We start from the raw sequence: 19129 nt of genomic DNA on the forward strand, positions 1-19129 counted from the left end.
AAAATAGCCCATGTGGTGAATGTGGTAGCTCTTCCCAAGCTTTGTGAATTTTCTCAAAAATCTGAATGGCGATTGTCTACAAACTTAAGTCTACACAATATTTTCTTTTTTTTATTTTTACCAAACTTTTTCTTTCCATTCAAATGTTCATTATTTAAGCTTGTATCGAGCAATCTGTGAACATCTGCTTCTCTAGGACTGACCTTTTGTGACTTACTTTGTGGAGGTTGTCTGCAGAAAAACTGTCAAGACAATAGTCTTTCCGATGATTGTGTAGACCACAACATGACCATAATGTCATATTTTTGTATTAAAAATACTTTTAGTCTTGTGTGATAGTTAAATTTTCTGGGAAGCCCAACCTTTGGTTTTCATTAGCTTTGTAAAAGCTGTACTGTGCCTATGTTAACATTGACAAAGTACAACAGAGTGTGTGTGTGTGTGAATGACCATTGAGTGCCCTGATCGATAATGGATCTGTTTTGCTAAACATTTGTGGAAAGGCCAAATATTGATCAGGAATCTTAATGAAAGTGTTCAAAGTAATTTGCGTTAAGAGAAGGAAAACATCTTGAGTTGGCAAAGTTGTGATCTTAAGCTTCAGAAAACCTGTTTCAATGATCAATTCTCTAGACAAATAAAATCACAGCAGTCTTCTTAAACTGAGCCTGAAAATTAAAAAGTAAGAATAAACAGAATATTTACAAGACAGGATCAAAGTTAAAATACATAAATGTCTTTAATTGTTGGATAAGCTTGTATTATTGTATATATTCTGCACATCAACGAAGTCAATGATTGAATACTTCTAGTTTACAAATGTAAAATCAACTTTTTCCATTGCATAACAAGTACAAAAAAAAAAAAACAAAGAATTGTGATCACATAGAAATTCATTCAATAAATCAACATAAATATTCAGCTGATCCAGATAACTATATTATAGTGGGCTTTTATTTTTTTCATTTTCTTTGCTCAGATTTGGCAAAGTTTAGTTTTGGATCCATGTCAGACCTCATTGTGCAGTCAGTGGGATTCACTTCCATTTCTTTTTGCAGTCTGACATGTGAACAAAGACAAACAGCAGCATAAAATATAAATAAGATGCCAGAAAAAAAAAATGCTGTCATCTAAGAGGAAGGAACCAGAGTCAGACACATGGAGTTTAACTTCCTTTTGACTTTTCTTATTTCAGTCCGTACCATATAAACCCTGTGCCTATCCAATTTAAAATATTACAGTAATGTTTTAAAGCATGCTCCTTCATATGTATGTGGGGAAATTATACACTTAGGTTCAACAAGGTGCACATATTTTAACAACTGTCAAGATAACCAGAGATAAGGAATGACAGGAGAAATTTATTTAATTATTTCACTTAATGTTTTGTGGAGTCAATGTAATTCAAAGTGCACAGGAGTATTGTAGCTTAAATACTACTACACAAAATAAGACACTGCCATAGCTTTCTAGGATTTTGTTATTCTTCATCCAATTAAATCAACAAAGTAGTGGAACAATAATTAGGCTAATATCTGAAAAGCATCTTGCCCAACACAAAACAGGGACTCATGTTTACTATGTTTATTTTCAGCTTTTCTAAATGACATCACTCCATTTGAGCTTTCTATTGCTTTGAGAAATTGAACATGATAGCAATTATATAAACAAACAATTATAGAAAATAGCAAGTGCCAGGAAACCAGTAATTTCTGGAAGTTCTGAATCTCCTGTGTTTGTTATTGTGTCAAGGCTATACTGCTGGGGGGTTTTATTAAAAAATACCAAATATGTAGAGCGAATTTCTGAAAAAGGACAGAGTGAGCACTTTTGGAACAAAAATTGTCTGAGCTGGAATCCTGGATGAGCTAAAAATAAAAAAGTGAAACAATTAGCCATACTGATACATTCAAATAAAATAGGCGTGTTTAGGAGTGTTTTTCAGGACTCTTCAAATTTTCTTTTATAACAAAGGGATTAAATGGTCATATAAATCAAAGAATAACAAGAGTACTTAACATTCATATGCAATTAATCAAACTATCATGCTTAAATGAGCAGCATTCACCAGTTTCATCCTTTATTTATATCAATCTATTTGTGTAGTGACTGTAGGTCCACTTAGCATTAAGTGGACAAACTAAACTTTCTTGCCACATTAGTTGGTAAAGAAGGCTGAGTTAGAAAACATTTTTAATTGACCATTATTTGTAATATTTGCCTACTGAACACGACACAGAACAGAGTTAATACTTGGGCGAATACCTTGAAATGTTTAAGTTAGAACTACGTTGGGATTGATTTATTTGGTGTTAATCTTTAAACATGTTAAACCGAATGTGGCTCTTTTAATGGAATTATCTGACCTCTCAAAACTTATTGTAAAAGAAATGTATCTTGTTTTAGGTGTTATCTTTAAAATGCCAGATTAAAAACTTCATTCTGACTTTGAGCCAGTAAATCTGTTGTGTAATCTGGCATCCACAGCGTACTGCTCCATTGCTGCTGCCTCTGCTGTACACTGTGTGTTTTTATATAGACACTGGAGCTGTAGTCTGCTCGGCCTCATTGTCATGGCAACCGCGTTTCTGTGCACATCAACTCATCTACGTAATCGTGCTATTTATCTTGTTCCCAGAATAGCCTGAGGGTGCTGGTACCTGAAGCCTGGTCAGATCCATTAAAGTGAGCATTTAGACAGCGCTTAATATATTAAAAAAGAAATAAGATCTCTGATTTATTTCAGATTTGCCTGAAAAAACAACTGTCTCAGCAGTCATTTTCCCTCCTAAAAAAACAGAGCACAAGTAGCTCCTCCTTGCATCATTTGCACTCATTAAATCTCTGCCATGAGTTGAACTAAAATGATTCCAATTTTTCAAATCTAAACTGGATCTGACTAGAGAAAACACATTAAACCCATCGTAGGCTGCAGTGTATCCACTTAAAGACACACTATGTAGTGATGTAATGACTTTTACAGCTTGATTCACTGTGCTATTTTTTTTTAACTCAAACCTCAGTTCATATGGAAACAAAACCACAAAGAAGTCACACAGGCATCCCTTGTTTTTATTGCTTTTCATCCAGCACATATGTTAAAAGGAACTAACGTTTCATGCGACTACATTTTTGTATTGTGAATAAAAACATCACCAGGGTTGTAGTTGTGTGTATTGTATTTAAAGAGAAAAGAGGGGGAAGTGGGGTTCTTTTAGGGTTATTTGTTTAAAAGTTCAGGGCCAAGTTTCAGCACACTTTTTTTACTTGTCTCTAGTGGCTTTATGGAGCTGTCTCCAATGAGAGACCATTGTGTGTACATAATGTTTGTTGGCACAGACTAAACATTTCCATCCTACTACTATGGGTAGAGGGGAAAGTGGGATAAAAAGAAAGTCAGGAGGAGAGAAAACACTCCTGTGGTTCAGATGAAAAGATTATAAGTTACTAAGTTTTACAACAAAATCTTTAAAACATTTGCCAAATGTTTTTTCTGATCACTGTGACAACATTGGAATGTTGTTGCTTGATGATACTTTGTAGATGACTTTGTAGATTTCTAAGCAAAGGCTGCTGAAAGTGGTATACACACTGGATAGTCCAATGGCCCATCAGAATTTCAATAGTTTTATTTCAGAGATACAGAATAAAGTCCAATAACTCCCACCATAAGTACAATTCATGATCTTTCTTTCCAAATGTAGAAAAGAACAGTTGACTGTAGATGTCAATATTTTAGATGTAGATGTGAATATTTTAACTTTCATTCCTGCCACCAGATGTTTAAAATATGGATTTTAGGGATACAGAGGTTGTTGTGGGAACTATAAGTACTGAAGCACATACTTGATAAATAGAAAAAAGCGAGACTGTCACTGCATGGTTTGTTAATATAGCAAGGCGTATTCCAGTGATACAGTTGTTGGGAGAAAACCATTTTGTTATTTTGGGAAGCAGAGTAACAACGCTGGAGTCAGAGCTTTCCTTTGTCTTGAGTGGTCTTATTTTACATTTATCAGATTTAAAATATATATGCATATACAGTATATCATGAGCTTTCAGCCAGCTGTTGGTACCATCATTGCCTTGCAGCAATAAGGTATTGGTTTAAAATCCCATCCTGGGGTCTTTTAGCAACTGTTTGCATGTCCCCTGTGAATGTGTGGGTTCTTTGCTGGGTACTCCAGGTTCCTCTGACAGTATTAAAATAATAACTTTAGGTTAACTGATTGATGGACATCTTGTTCCCAGATGGACAGTGATGGACAGTATTGTAAAATATTTTTACTGATTAGACTAAATATTATGCTTACATAATGAAAGATGCCCAGCTCTGTTCGCCAACCCTGTAGCATCAGGATGTTTAACTGCTGACTGACTGGAGGAATAGCAACAATGTGATGGATGAGTCAAAAAGCTTTTTCAAAACTTTGGGACTCATCGGTTTTCTTCTGGCTCATAAGTAACATTGCCACCCAAGAAAGACTGTATTATTGGATTTCTTTTGCTGAATAATAGTTTGAAAAATATATTGCTTTTCTTGATTGTTTGCTCTTCCACACCATCTCCACAAATCAACTACTAAAGCTTTCAGCACCTGGCATGCAACATCTACGCAGTCGGCATAACACATTCACCAATTGACACTCGAAAGCACAGACTCCTGGTCTAGCTACAGTATATCTGGACACAATAGCAGAGGCAAAGGCGTGGTTAAAAAAACAAAACGAACCAAGGCATTCAAGCTGTCATGACGACAGGGCAATCATCTTAGGAAAAATACAGGATTTTGCTGTTAAACTTCACACTAAAGAGGCACAACTTCATTGCATAAAACTATATTCAGGATTTTCACAGAGTCAGACACCACTAATAACAGATGCGCAGAGTAGCTGTATTGTGAATTTACATTATTGTAGATGGTTGCACTGAAGCAAGACTGTACAATGACAAAACTATTTATGGTATATTATTTTTTAAAACCTTTTCAAACCTTGGTGGATTTTTTTTTTTTGAACATTAAAAGTTACTGTTGGTTAGAGGAATGTTTTAGGTAGTAACATGCGCACAAATTTCATAATAATCACTTGCACTGCACAATTTGGTAAAATGCACTAATGTGGTGTATAATTACTGGACAAGGCCAGTTATGCATAAATACATTTGTACAGCATATTTTGTGTAAATCTACTGTATAAAAAGGGGCCAATTTATGTTGGATTTTTATCTTTTTTAAATCTAGTACATTTAACTACACTAGTGCCATTGTTTTGAAATGTCCAGTCTCAAGGGATAAGATCCAGGCAAATGGTCATGAGAAGAATCTGAAGAGAGATTTTCATGACTCGCAACCTAAATCTGTTTTAAAAAGAAAACCATATCAAGGTCAGTAATAGAGTCTCAATAACATTATTGAGGAAGAATTAAAGGGAGACAAATTTATAAACAAGAAAATTTTGAAATCACTGCCACATCACAGAATCTGCAATAATGTTTCAGCTCTCTGGCAAATCATGTCACTGTGCTTTTTTTTCTACAGAAAAATTAAAAATATACATCTCAAATTAAAATTAGGGCCTGCTAAAAATATCCTGAGACTCACTATGGTACTGAATTTTCAAAGTAATTTTCCTATATTTGAGTGACGCATCCCTCTTTGGCAAAAATAATTGGGCCAAATCCTGTAAAATGGTGACATCAATGTTTTCTAGAAAAGTCAGTGCAGAGGGAAGAATGTTGTTGTCATTTAATATGGTAGTTCAATGTGATGGTCCTTTTTTACAAAAATGTCACATCTTCCTGTGACTGCACCCATCTCCAGTGAGCATCATACTCCAGGTGCATTTTGCCATTCATTTTGCATGTATCCAAGTCGATCTTTCCGTTTTTGTACTGTTTGGCTTTGGGGCTCTGTCTGGTTCCCAGTTTGTCAGGGATGCCTTTGCGAGTCGGGCTGCCTGTCTGTGTTGCTGTTTTTTCCAGAACACCATTGACCTTAAGCATTTGTGTTTTGGCATCGTCTTTTAAAACGGGGCTGCCCTTATCCATCTCTGCAGGCTTGGTTCGGACTGGAGTGTTTTCCTTGGAGCTGTTTGACTTGACTTGGGGAAACCTGACAGGAGCTCCTAATATTCCAGCTTCACTACCTCCAGGCCCAGTGATGGCACTGCTAACCCCAGGTCCCCCTAACATTTCTTTGTCACTTGTCCCAGTTCGAATCTGATTCTCATCTCCATTCCTCGATCTAGCTCCCACAGCAGCTCCTGCTCCAGACACTCTCGGGCCTCCGGTTGTGTTGCTCTCGGGTGTAGCTTCTGAAACTAGTGGTGTGGTGGAGCAAATCACAGACTCTGAGCTGGAGGGGCAGTACTCATCCATGTCATCAGCCAGAGTGTCCAGGTAGCTGCCAATAGAGATGTTGTCTAGCTTGTCATTAGTGGGGTCCTGCAGGCTGCTCCAGGAACCCCTCCAAGACGTGTCGGGGCCCTCACCCAAACTGTACTGACTGCTGGTCAGGCTGCTGCAGTGACTGGTTAGTGTGCTGCGCTCCTCCATCAGCCATTTCACTGCCTCGATGCCCTCGTGGACCGCCAGTAACTGTTGCAAAATCTTGACATCCACTGAGCGAAGATAAGCCTGTGAACACAGCAAATGAGATCTCTTCAAAATACTGCAGGTGGCTGTAATTTTTAATTATTAGTTTTACATTAGTCAAGCGCTATTGAATCTTTTGCAATTTTCCCTTCTAAAATGGACTTTGTACTCTTTTCCCATGTTTCCTATGCATGTTTTAAGTCATATCTTTAATATTAATGAAAAAGAACTAATTCCATCAGCAGATTATTTCACATATAACTAGTACTTTTATTATCTTAAAACAATTATTGACTTAAAGCAATCATTTTTGCTTTAGTTTTGTCTTACTACAAGTGAACCAAGACATTTGCACTAGAAACTAGACCAAAAATACTTTATATAATTTAATGTTTTTACATTGTAGGACATTTGTATTAGTATTGGACATATTTTTCTTTTTAATCTTTAGTCAGCTGTTTTCCAAATTCATTCCTTCAACAAATATAGATAAAAGGTATCTTTTATTCCCTGGAAAGAGAACTCATTTTAACATTAATTAACTTTACTGAAAAGCTGTGAGGTGGGTTTGAGTTTGAGAAGCATGTGATCCTGTTTTATTCACATTAAAAACTTTAAACGTACCTAACCCTAACCCAAAAAAGGAGAACGTTTAGTGACACCAAAAAGAAAAGAAAAAAAGCTTCTATAAGGGGAATCCACAGGATATGCCTGGAAAGCATTTAAAACAGTCAGCCATTGGCTCAAGACACATGTGCTAACACTATTATAAGGCTATTAAAGTTTTACAGATTACCATAATTGGAAGAAATGTTTAACAGACACAAGCAGGTGATACTATAAATGGGAAACAAATTAGGGAAGAAACAAGAAACTAAAAGGAAAATATGACTAAAACTGGCCCTGTAGAAGAAGCAGAGATCAAAATTGTACAGAGTGGAAAATGTGGCACATTTCTGGTCTTAAATATCTTTGTTTTGGTTAAAAAAGCAATAATTACACAAAATTACGTACTGTAATCAACTGCAAAATGTCCAGCTAACTTCAAAAGAAGCAAAACTGTTTTTGTGGTCATGGAAAAATTCTTCCTTATAGATTTGCTGAGGTCTGTCAGCGAGGAGCACACCAGGAGGTGATATATGGCACCAATATTTAAAGCTGAGCCAAATTATATTCTCTCATCACTACTGTTCCTTCACCACTAGGCATTCATTTTTCATTTTATTTATTGAATTTATTATGCTGCCAGAACAGTGCCTCTGTTTTTCTCCCAAAACTGCTGAATCTCTGTCTTATAAATCAAACGTGATCTGCATAAAAGTAGGAATACATCCTTCCATCCATTCATCCTCACAGGGTGGATGGATGGATGCTCAACTCCATCGGTCATTGGGCGACAGGCAGGGTAAATCCTGGACAGGTCGCCAGTCCATCACAGGGTAGTAGGAATACAATTATTGTTTATTTATGTTATGTGTTTTGTAACCCAGACTATAAAGATTTTATTGCACTGCTTCATTCATATGTTGTTTTAAATAATCTCATTTCTCACTGCCTATACTGATGCATCTATAAATGTATAGGAGATGAGGCAACGTTCAAGCAGAACGTTGTAATCCTGCACAAAAATTCATCTTTTCTTTTTTTGTGTGTGTGGATGTACTAATTAAATGCGACCAGAGTCACACTTGTGTGTGAACGCGTTATGACCCCAAACTGACTCGCATGCACGTTAGAAAGATGTAGATGTCACACAGCAGCGCACTATTTACAGATGTAGTAATTGACGCTTCCTTCTATTAATCAATTTTAAAGGTAATGAGCAACGAGAGTCCTTAGTATTATCACAAGGAATCAAAGGAAGCTAAAAAAAAGAGTACCATTAATAGTAATGCCCTTCTGTGGAGCATCTACTGCAGTTTCTGCAGGAATGTCTGTTTGGATGCGTAGCTGGAAGGTGTGATTGTAATTATGATGCATTTCAGTGACACACATTTTATCAAACTTTTGTGTAAAATATGAGGATAGGGATCAAAGCTCAACTAGTCTTAATTAGAACACAGGGTAGCTTGGTGTTTTCTTGGACACAGATCTAAATTTTAACAACCACATAAAGTCTTAATCAGCTTGCTATGATCATAGAAGTATTTCCAAATTAAAGGGTATTATGTTAAACCAGACACCGTAAACCTCTTGCATGCTTTCAGTTTTAGTAAGTTGGATGGTTATAATAGTTTATTCAGTTTTTTGTAAAAATTCAGACAGCTGCAGCTCATCCAAAATGTGGCAGCCAGAGGCACTAAATATTCTCGGGCTAAAAAACATTTCATAGTTTTTATGCTCCTCAGTGCTGGTGAAAACACCCTGAAAACCTGGGACCTGCGAAGCTGTTGGATCCTTTAAATCAGGACTGAAAACATGAGATTTAAGTTTGTCGCATAGTATTTTCTCAGCATTTTTCAAAGCAGTTTTTATTTTAATGTTTCTGCCTTGATTTTGAGTAAAATATTTTGGATTGTCCAGTGTTTGAATGGTGTCATCTTTCCCGGCTGCTGCATTGTTTCCTACCACACATTTGCCTTCCATGAAACTTTTCATTATTGTGGTTGGACTCAGAACTCCATCAACAGCCAGCGTCTTTAGCATTGACCCGTCAAGTCAGCATTTTTTCCAATGATTGTGTAAGGCATAACATATTTATAGTATGACATATTTCTTATTGGTCTGATGTAATGCTCAAATAATCCAAGAAAATAGAAATTAGCTTTTCCACTAGCTAACACAAGTAAGCCTTTGAACTGTTTCATACAAGACACTGTAACTTTATGATGACATTCTAACATACTGCTTACAAACCACTTCTGCTGATGTTTGTAGACATGAAATGAATTAAATAAAATGAACACTGTCTGTTTACAGGGTGGATCATTGCATGAACGTGGAGATCAGCAACTGCTGCCTCCTGCACGTGTGGCTCTTAACCCGCTGGCAGGCTGGCACAGGCAGATTCTGGCTGGCAGCGTCCGACTGCCTAATGAGGGTGGTGATAAAAGTAGCTCTATGCCTGTCAGCGCTGAGGTGGCATAATGCTAACTGAGGCTGCATGCACAGCTCAGCTGCTGAATTCTTTCCCTGCAGAGATTGACTAGATTTATGGTGCTGTCAAGTCTCAGTAAATTACTGAGTGTTAAACTGAGGTGAGGACAGGGGGGAAAGGTACTTTATTGGTTGGCTGGTGTTTAAATTACCACAGAAAAATGCTTGACTTACAACTTGGGATGAATTTGCTTTTGCATCTTCCTTAAATGCAAATTTGTGAATAGCTTATGTAAAAAAAAATAAGTCAATCAACAGAACAAACTCTTCTTTGTGGCAGCAGTGGAATCCATGCAATTTGCTTTTCTGTCAATGTTGCTTAGCGTTGCTTATGTTGCTGACCCAAGGAGAATTTCTTTCATCCCTACCATTGTTGTTGTTTAGTTCCTTTTTTTAACTGCACAGTGAATTCAAACTCGCTCATTACAGAAAGACCACTGTCAGACGGGAAAGGTCAAAGTGGAGCGTTAAATGTTTTTCTGTGATCCAGACAGGATGGAAGTGGAACCCAGACTTCAAGGACAACACAGAACTAAGTCATCACTAATGATCTTTTCATGTTTTTGAAGACAACAGTACAGGACAGCCAAAAACTCAGGCAACTGATGCACCATCTGCTTTATCCCTATGATTCTGGAAAGCTCATTTTCCTGCTGGACATATCTTGTACACTATAGTATATCTTTCCTTTTAGGAAAGACATTTGATTCAAGTTGATTCAAACAGATTGCTTTCATTCTTTTCACCTGAAGTATAGTCCACAAATGTTTAATACGGTATAGGTCAGAGCAGTTTTTATGTGCTTGGGCAATGTGTACTGTTGGCACACTTAATTTTATTTCAGGTGGCATCATGCTGTGAGGTTGTTTTGCTACCAGACATCCTGGTGAATGCAGTGGTTGGGATAATGAAGGAAAAGAACCACATCCAAATTCTTTAACTCCCCCTGAACTAAATCTTTGACAAATGGGTATGAGTCAGGACAATGATCCAAACACAAATCAAAAATAATTTAGCAATAGATAAAGTAGGCTTATATTTAGTTTCCAGTATGTCCCTTCCCTTAAGCATGTTGAAAATCTAAGGCAAAGTTTAAAGAGATCAATTGGCTTTAATTAGTTTTAAGGAACTCTTCCATTTGTGGCAAGACAAGTGGCCGAGCATCCAGCTGGGGTTATACCAAAAACTCGTTGATGGCTGCAAAAATAATTCTCTGCAATTTAGGTATATCACCATTACACTATCGTGCATCTGTTGTTTGTTTCAAAAGATAGATCAGCCATGCAGCTAATTATTTTGGCTGCCTGGCTGATCTTTGCCAAGGTGTACCCATGTACACCTTTCCAAAGTACAGGGTGCACTTTGCCATGAATACCAAAGTACACCCTGGATAATGCACATTACCACTGCTACACAGTCAATTATTGCAGAAATGAACTTACGCTACCATTGCACAATCACCAGGCATCCTGGATGTTGAAACTGAAACTTAAACTGACAGCTTGACCTACTTTATGATTAATTTCCCTAATAATGTGATCTTTTGGGGGGCACTAACATAAAAAGTCAAATGTAAATGTTTTTCAATACGACAGCATACATGGCAAAATAAAAAGAAACAGGGTGTATATATATATATATACATATATATATATAGAAAAAATTCACACTCCTTGTTTATTTTTAAATAAATTGATATACAGAAAAAACAGTGTTAAAACTCCTTATAGCATGGTATTTGCTGTAGCCTTATTTCAACATGGTTAAGATAAGAAAAATGTCAGAACAGACAGTCTTTAACAACACATTAAAACGACTAATGGCTTTCTTTAATTAATTGCTCTGCAAAACAGATTCCAATTATTGGTTTATCTGTCAAGTGAGTTTGACGAATCCTGCCCTCTCTGAAGCAAAAGCAGAAACAATCAGGAAGGAGCTTTGATTTGTCCCCAAAAGCATAATTAGTCAGTGGGAAATGTATTATTCTACAGGGTTTTTCTTGAAGCTGACTATAGCATTTCTTGGAGAAAAAATATCAAGTATTTTTTCCCCCTGTAAAAATGCTGTAATAAATACAATTGTGGGAAGGAAATGGAGGGGTGCAGTTCTTGCATTGAAACAGCAAGAATGGAGATTCAAAAAGATAGAGAGTAAAATTTAGCTGAAACGATAGCACAGTCAGTTGAAGCATAAGGCGTGACGCAAACCCGCCCATATGGCAAAAAAACAACATCTTGCCAATGTCACACAGCTTCCACACAGACTGCTGAATCACTGCCAGCATGGGACACCAGTTATATAAAAACAAAAAACAGACACACACGCAGGGCTGTATATCCTCTCGTGTCATTGTCTGCTTTTCCCCCTTCCCCGTCTGTCTCAGGTCATCTGCAGACAGACGGTGTCCTTGCAGTGTCCCTTCACCTTGAAATAGACCATCTGTCTGCAATCCAGCCCCTGAAATTTAGTTTGTGCCATATTCTTCTCAACTGTCATAGCCAAAGAAAATATTTAGCATTCTGGTTCTGAATAAACAAAAAGTGAAACTACAGTTTTGAATTAGAAGCGACATTGAGCTTTAAATCTAAGGTGATGCCCCATAATGCAGCATTCATGACTATGAAGCTAAATACAATTAAATTGGATTTTTCTTTTCTTTAAAAAACAAAAGATAACTAAATATAAAATATGATCATGGTTCCACTAATTGTATTCTAATTTGAATTCCAAGCTGTTGGGTTTGGTTTGGAGTAAATAAATTAGACAGCATAATTTCAACAGAGGGTGGCTGTATCAGCTTTTGTAAAAGGGACGCTATGATAAAAAAAAAAAGAATATTCATTTCGTAATAATTTAGTTTGACACAATTGCACATTGACTGGGACATCTATAAGTAGATGACCAGATAAAGATTTTTCACATGGTAGTTTTGAGTGTTCAGGGCTCATTTTGCAATGACTTAGGTGTCAGAGGGAAGAGGGAAACTTAGGACAAATAAGTCAATTATCACTTTGTGATAATTTACACAAAGTATAAAAGGCAACATATGAGACATGTAATACAAGAAAAATGACCAACAGCATATTTTCGTCAACTAAACATAAACATCAGAGTTGTGAGCGTCCGGCTTCCTGTTCATTTCTCGTTGTTGTGAATGAGTGTCCCTGTCCAGTAAATTTGTTTCAGATCTGTGGAGCTTAATTGTCCTTTATATATAGTACATACTTTTTCAGTTGTGTTATGAATTCTAGAAGTTTTAGCATGTTTTATCTAGTATATAGCTAAAGCCATTCCAAAACTAGCTTTAGCTTTTCCAAAATCAGCCATTCCACAACCAGCTTTTGGAATCTCTAGGTGTCTAAATTTCAACCAAAAAAGTCCAGGAGTTTTAAAGTAGTCCTCATACTTCAAAATTATTCTACTCATCCTGTACAATAAGCAACACACACACATACACCCCCCCACGCACACAGATGAGCACTTGAGACAGATGCTGAAGCCCTTGTCCCCATGCTGTGCTTACACTGTGACGGATAAATAAGAGAAGGGTTTAAACTATTGCAAACTATTTCATGAAAATCTGCTGATTTTACTTTACTCATTAACACCCTGCCTCATAAAGCTGTTCTAATGACTTTATCAGCATGGGGTAAGGCGTTAAAAATACAAAAACACATTTTGTGTCTTTGCTAAACGGTGTGTCTCTGCTCTCCCATTTGTCATTACTCTGCAGACTCTTCTCACATGCATTACTGTAAATCTTACTAAGCAGATAGCTGATGAAAGTGCAGTGCTCACATCTACTCCTCTGCACTCTCATTACACTATACCACTCTGTGAGATGAAGGAAACACACACACACTCGCAAGCAGGAGGGTGTATTTGTGGTACATTTCACTGTCTGCAGGGTAGGAAGTTGCTGTTTATCACCACAACTATATTGTCGGTCCCTCTTTATTCCCAGCAGAGAGAATTGATGACACTTCCCAAATCCTTCAGACTGTGTGCTCCTAATGGATTCAGAGAAATTAGACAAACCTTGAAGCAGAGCTGGTCCTGCACATAGGCAGCATCAGCAGTGCCCTAGAGTGGCGGCTGCTGTAGGGGGCGCTGCTGCAGCAAGTCCCAAAAGAAGAAACAAAACAGAATGAAACAATGTGCAGCTCTGGTTGATGCCCTTTTCTCATGCTCTGGGTTGAAAATAAAAATTCAGAGAATACAAAGAGTGATCCTGCCCTGCATGTCCTGCTGTTCCTCATTCTGATGGAGCTCTGTCGCTGTCAGTTTGAAATGATTGTGCAGGACCAGATGCTTAAGATGAAGCTTTTCACCTTCTCTCTGATCTTTTAATTCTTATCTGAAATATATTTCACAATATAATTTTAACTAAATAATGTTACACTGAACACCTCAAGTAGCCTGTCTGCTGCAGCAAGTTCTGCTTGTACTCTGCAGTAACAGGTAAATGTAATCTACATCTGTCCTGCTCAGTTTCACTCAGGACATTTTTGGCTTATTTGTCCACACATGATTGTTCTATTTTTACTGTACTAATACAACTACTGCACTTTAAAACTGTAGCACTGCTTTGAGCTACAGTCCGGAGGTGTAATAAGCTTGGCTGCCCAACATGTGACCAACTGATCCTCTGTTTTTGGCTGTTTAAAAACTAACCAATGTGTTAGAAACATCATCGGATAACAGTTTGCTTTGTTAGGAAGTCTCAATGCGGTTGTGCATGTGCTCCGTGTCAGAACCACAGGCTGCGTGCACGCCTCAATCTGCCGCAGGAATGCATTACATGCATGTACACTGAGGGGGGAAAAATCAACTGTGGGGCAGAGGATTTACTCTGCTGCTTGGAGGAGGATTGGATCCTTGTAAACAATCAACAGCTGCTTGTTGGGAAATAATCTGCTTAAATAACATCAGAGTCTTGATAAAATAAGTGAGTGAGAACATTTGAAAAATGAAAGCTATCACTGTAGAACTCCCTGAAAGTCACATAAGAAATAAAGCAATACCATAGTGACTAAATGTTTATCCTTTGTGAGTAAACTGGTTACCACCGGATAACAGAAGTATTGACATAGATAGTTTAAAAAAATTTTATAAGATGATCTCACTGTTTATATTTAAAACACAAAAGCAACAATTATCCACACTGTTGTTTGGCTTTAGACAGATGCCATATCTACAACTCTTATTGTTTTTATTATTATTTGTACTTATTTGTATTAGTTTTAAAGTAAATGTCATCAAAATGGAAAATATATCATTTACTCTTCTACTTCTGATGACAAGCACAAAAAAACCATAATAGCTCAGCAATTGTGGGAGTTATCTTCTTGATTTGCTAGCCTGTAGTTTGCTAACAGACATGCCACTCTTAGCTAATTGTAGTTTTCAGAATCATCACCTTTAAAGATGGCACTAATATTTAGTTTCCACAACATGGATGTGTGTTTTTCACAGTCGGCAATATTTCCAAACAGCCATTTTTTTAAAACCTCTTTTAGTAAAGGGATTAAGGAGTTTTCTTTCAGTCAGCTGGCCACACTGTGAAGCAACAAGTAGGGGAGGGTCCAGGCTCCATAAAGCCAGAAACAGCCCAGTACTTGAAAGCTCAACACTCAAACCATTCATCCACATAGTGATCCTGTTTGGCACCATCTGTCACGTTGTTTCAACTACCAACCTTATTTACTCATTCATTTGTTCCTCCCGTCTTCTTTCTTCCTTCACCTTCCTTATCATCTTCTGACTAGAAACAATATTGAAGTTTGTAGTGGCCCAGTCAAAGTCCTGACTTGAATCTGATTGAGCATCAATAAAGGGATCTACGGATTAGGATGATGGCAAGAGGGCTTTCGACTTGAAAGGCATTATAAAAGATGATGAATAATGAGTGGAAAGCAAAAGTATGGAATGTTTGCTATAAAACCAAAATAAAAGGGGGAAAGAAAATCCTCGGATTTCAAAAAAGGCTATAAATAATTTTTGACATGCTATTTAATAACATGCAATTAGATACAATTTGGTTTCTATCTCCCATTTGTCATTTTTTATAGAACTACCAAATGTAAGCTGAATTTGATTTTAGGTTTGTCCTACTGTATGTGCTCCAATCCCTTTGCTTCCAAGGGTGCTCCTGAAAAATTAGCTTTTAAGAGCTTGGAAAACCAATCCTATTTGACGTTCTCCTGATCCACAGACACCATTAGGAGCCCCTTCCCTTAAGACTTCTAGAGTGTGAATGCTAAATGAGGGGCAAAGGGCAAAATGGGATTTATCCAAATAACTTTCTCCACAGCCAACATTTTGCAATCCAACCTGATGAATCTAAACTGTACGGTGGCCTGTAGAGGACCCTGCACTGTTTCCTCTTTTCCTGTGCATTCTGTACATTCATGTTAAATCGTCGCTCCTGCATGGACGGATTAATTTGCTTAGATGTGTTTAGCTATTCGCAGCGACCTTCTCCAGCTGGATGAGAGCCTCCGTTGAGCTGCGTCAGTGTGACAGCTCAACTGCGCTGACTGACACTGACACACTGGATCTACATCCACTGGCGGACACACACAAACACACACATCGATATCTTACCATCTCCATCCTGAGCTTCCTAATCTTTTCATCCAAACTCTTCCTCCCGGTGTCCTTACTGGTGTCCTGAGGGGTGGCCAGTTTGGTTTCTCCCCGGAGAGAGGACGCATCTTCTCTCATCCACCTGAGCAAACCCTCGGGAGTCTTCCGGCCGATTTTTGTCTCTATGTCTTTCAGATCTGGGATGGTGTCGTTGGCAGTGCCTTCATCCATCGCACCGGCGCGTGCAAAGAGAAGTTATTCCCAAAAGATTACGTCCTTCTGGTCTGTTTGGCACTTTCATTTCCTTTGGGACTGGATGACATCCTCTACGACTCTCGCTGAGCTGTGCTGGACTGCGCCAAGAGAGGAAAACACTTTGTAACAACTCAACAGCGTTTTATTATCCCGCGCAGAGCAATAATTTAACGAGATCTTAATCCAAATTTAAATGTATTTCTAACTTAGGCAGGTAAAGTGTGCAAGGGGGTAAAAAAAAAAAATCCAATTTGTCGGTTTGTCTCTTGTCTTGTTGCTTCTTCCTCCTCGGCGGTTTGGTGTCAGGCGTCCAGCTGACTGGCAGCTCAGAGAAGTCGTGGCGTCCCTGTCAAAGATTTTTGTTCTGAAGCACACTGCGCAGATTCCACCTGCATGATGACAGCGACCAGCAGCAGCCGCAGAGTGCGAGAGGAGAGCAGAGTAGAGGCAAGTCATGCGCAGCAACACGGATCTGCATCCGGGCTCACTTTCAAAATAAAATCTACATGCAGGAAACTGACTTAACTGTTATGCAACTGGTAAAATAAAAACTCGATCTTTCTGTCTGTCTCTCTGTCCGTCCGAAAAGTTGTCCTTAAGATATCAAGGAATGTATTTATTCTTTGTTTTATGTATCTATACAGTAAAATATTCCACTCCCTGCAGAAAATTATTGCTTAATGTTTTTTTTTAGAAGAGGTAGAACATGGAAAAATGTATAACATTTGGTGAAATAAGTAGGTTTACTGAAAAACTAATTGCTAATTACAAATTTAGCAGGTGTATATATTTGCTGTAATCTATGCAGCTCCATAAAATTCAACTTTGACAAGCATTATGATAACTAATCACTTATATGTAGATACAAGTAAAACACATGTTTTTGCTGCATACAGACAAGCCTAAAACTAACTGCATCATGGTGTGGGCAGAGTGTAATTTTACAGTTTCATTAAATCTTTGGACGAGCATCTTTCACAGATTCAAAGTATAGGATCTCATTCTGGTGGAAAAGGTGTTAGGAGTGTGATGAATGAGGTGTTACAAGTGGTGATCACACCATTCTCTGCGGTCTGACTCACACTTACACAATTGACAACTTTTTCCCTGCCAACACACACAGCATAGACAGATCCCTCCTGACGTGGAATTGTGGGTATGCGTCAGGTTAAAGCCATGTGGTTGTGAGACTAGAGGACTGATTTACTGGAAAGTTTTCATGGCAAAAGAGATCAAATGGTCCCACCGGTAATGGCAACAGATATGAACAAAAATGGTCCAAAAATTAGTGTGAATGACGAGCATAATGATGTTTTTTTTCCTTGTAGCTTGAGAGGAGAAGCAGAACCATATCTGGAGATTACTTTTTGTCCACAAGTTTATTACAAAAGCAGTTATAGTTAGTGGTGGGCCAAAGAGAAATTATATTTGAAAAATACAACGAATTACACAATAAAGATCAAGGATTAGAACAGTTGTTCCTTGCTGAATAGATCTTGTTTCTGTACATTGCCTGGTACATTTACAGATAAGGACTTTGATCTATGGTCAGATCTGCTCACGTCTCGCTAAGGGACATGATGCTTTTACTGTGATCACTCATCCTAACTGCGGATAAGAAGCTGACAGCTGCAGATTTAAATGCACCAAATGGATGTAGGATGCTGCAGTAGAAGATGAAAAGCCATAAATGCGTATCTGTACCACTGACGCAATAATGACCACAGCTGGATTTGAAGGAGGATGTTGTTCTTTCTGATAACAAAGACAAGACAAATTTTGTATCCCAGTTACTTTCTTTTTACTGTCATGACAGCATAATACATGATGCATTTTTATCAAATGATTTTCAACAATTCTTTGAAACCAGGCTAAACCCCCATACAGTGAATGTGTTCTCTAATATATGTTAACATGGGAAAATGCAAAAGATCACACTAATGCTATAAAAGAGCCCTACTGATTGTCAAACCTCATATTCTGAAGGAGTTTGGGTTTTGGACATTGAACAAAACTTTTACCCTCAGAGTTGGTAATGGAGTTGTGAGAGTTTGGGTGTTCAGTTTTGTGGATCAGGAGAAGTTGTGTAAGCTAAAGGACGGATGACTGCGATGTTCAGTATTTGGCTTTGTTAGCATCTATTGTCAACTTCTTAACTATCATAAATGACACAGTCACCATTCACCAAAACAGTAAATATGTTAACAGTGGGTTAGTTTAAAAGCCAAAGAACGTTTATGAAAAGACTATAATATGTGAAGCACATGTTATAATCCCACATTACAGAAAAGTAACTCCAAAGCGATTATCCAGACTCCATCCGATAATGCCTTTGTTCAGTCTGCCAGTTGCTGTAATGGAAAATTTCACTTTTAAATATGAGAAAGTATGAACAAAAGCAAGATAAAATTCTGTCTTTGACTTTAAAAGAGCACAAACACGTGCCTGTAATGATTATGTTACTATGCAATTAGCCCGGTATCCATGATGACCACCATGGCAACCATGTCATGGAGGAGAACATTTTCAGCTTTTTGCACACCCACATGCTGAGGCTGGGCTACAGTATCCACATTATGCAGTGCATTCGGTTTGC

General features: G+C 37.8%; 1 protein-coding gene across 1 annotated transcript; it reads right to left on the reverse strand.

Moving 5' to 3' along the window:
- Window positions 1-714: 714 nt before the first annotated feature.
- LOC102226497 (leucine rich adaptor protein 1-like) lies at window positions 715-17022 on the reverse strand. The gene is made up of 2 exons (XM_023340128.1): window positions 16297-17022; window positions 715-6636 (listed from the first exon to the last, which is right to left on the reverse strand). The coding sequence occupies exons 1-2, from the start codon at window positions 16507-16509 to the stop codon at window positions 5779-5781; spliced, it is 1071 nt and encodes a 356-aa protein (XP_023195896.1). The 5' UTR covers window positions 16510-17022; the 3' UTR covers window positions 715-5778.
- Between the last annotated feature and the right edge of the window lie 2107 nt (window positions 17023-19129).

This window comes from Xiphophorus maculatus, chromosome 9 (genome assembly GCF_002775205.1).
Source record: "Xiphophorus maculatus strain JP 163 A chromosome 9, X_maculatus-5.0-male, whole genome shotgun sequence".
NCBI lineage: Eukaryota > Metazoa > Chordata > Actinopteri > Cyprinodontiformes > Poeciliidae > Xiphophorus > Xiphophorus maculatus.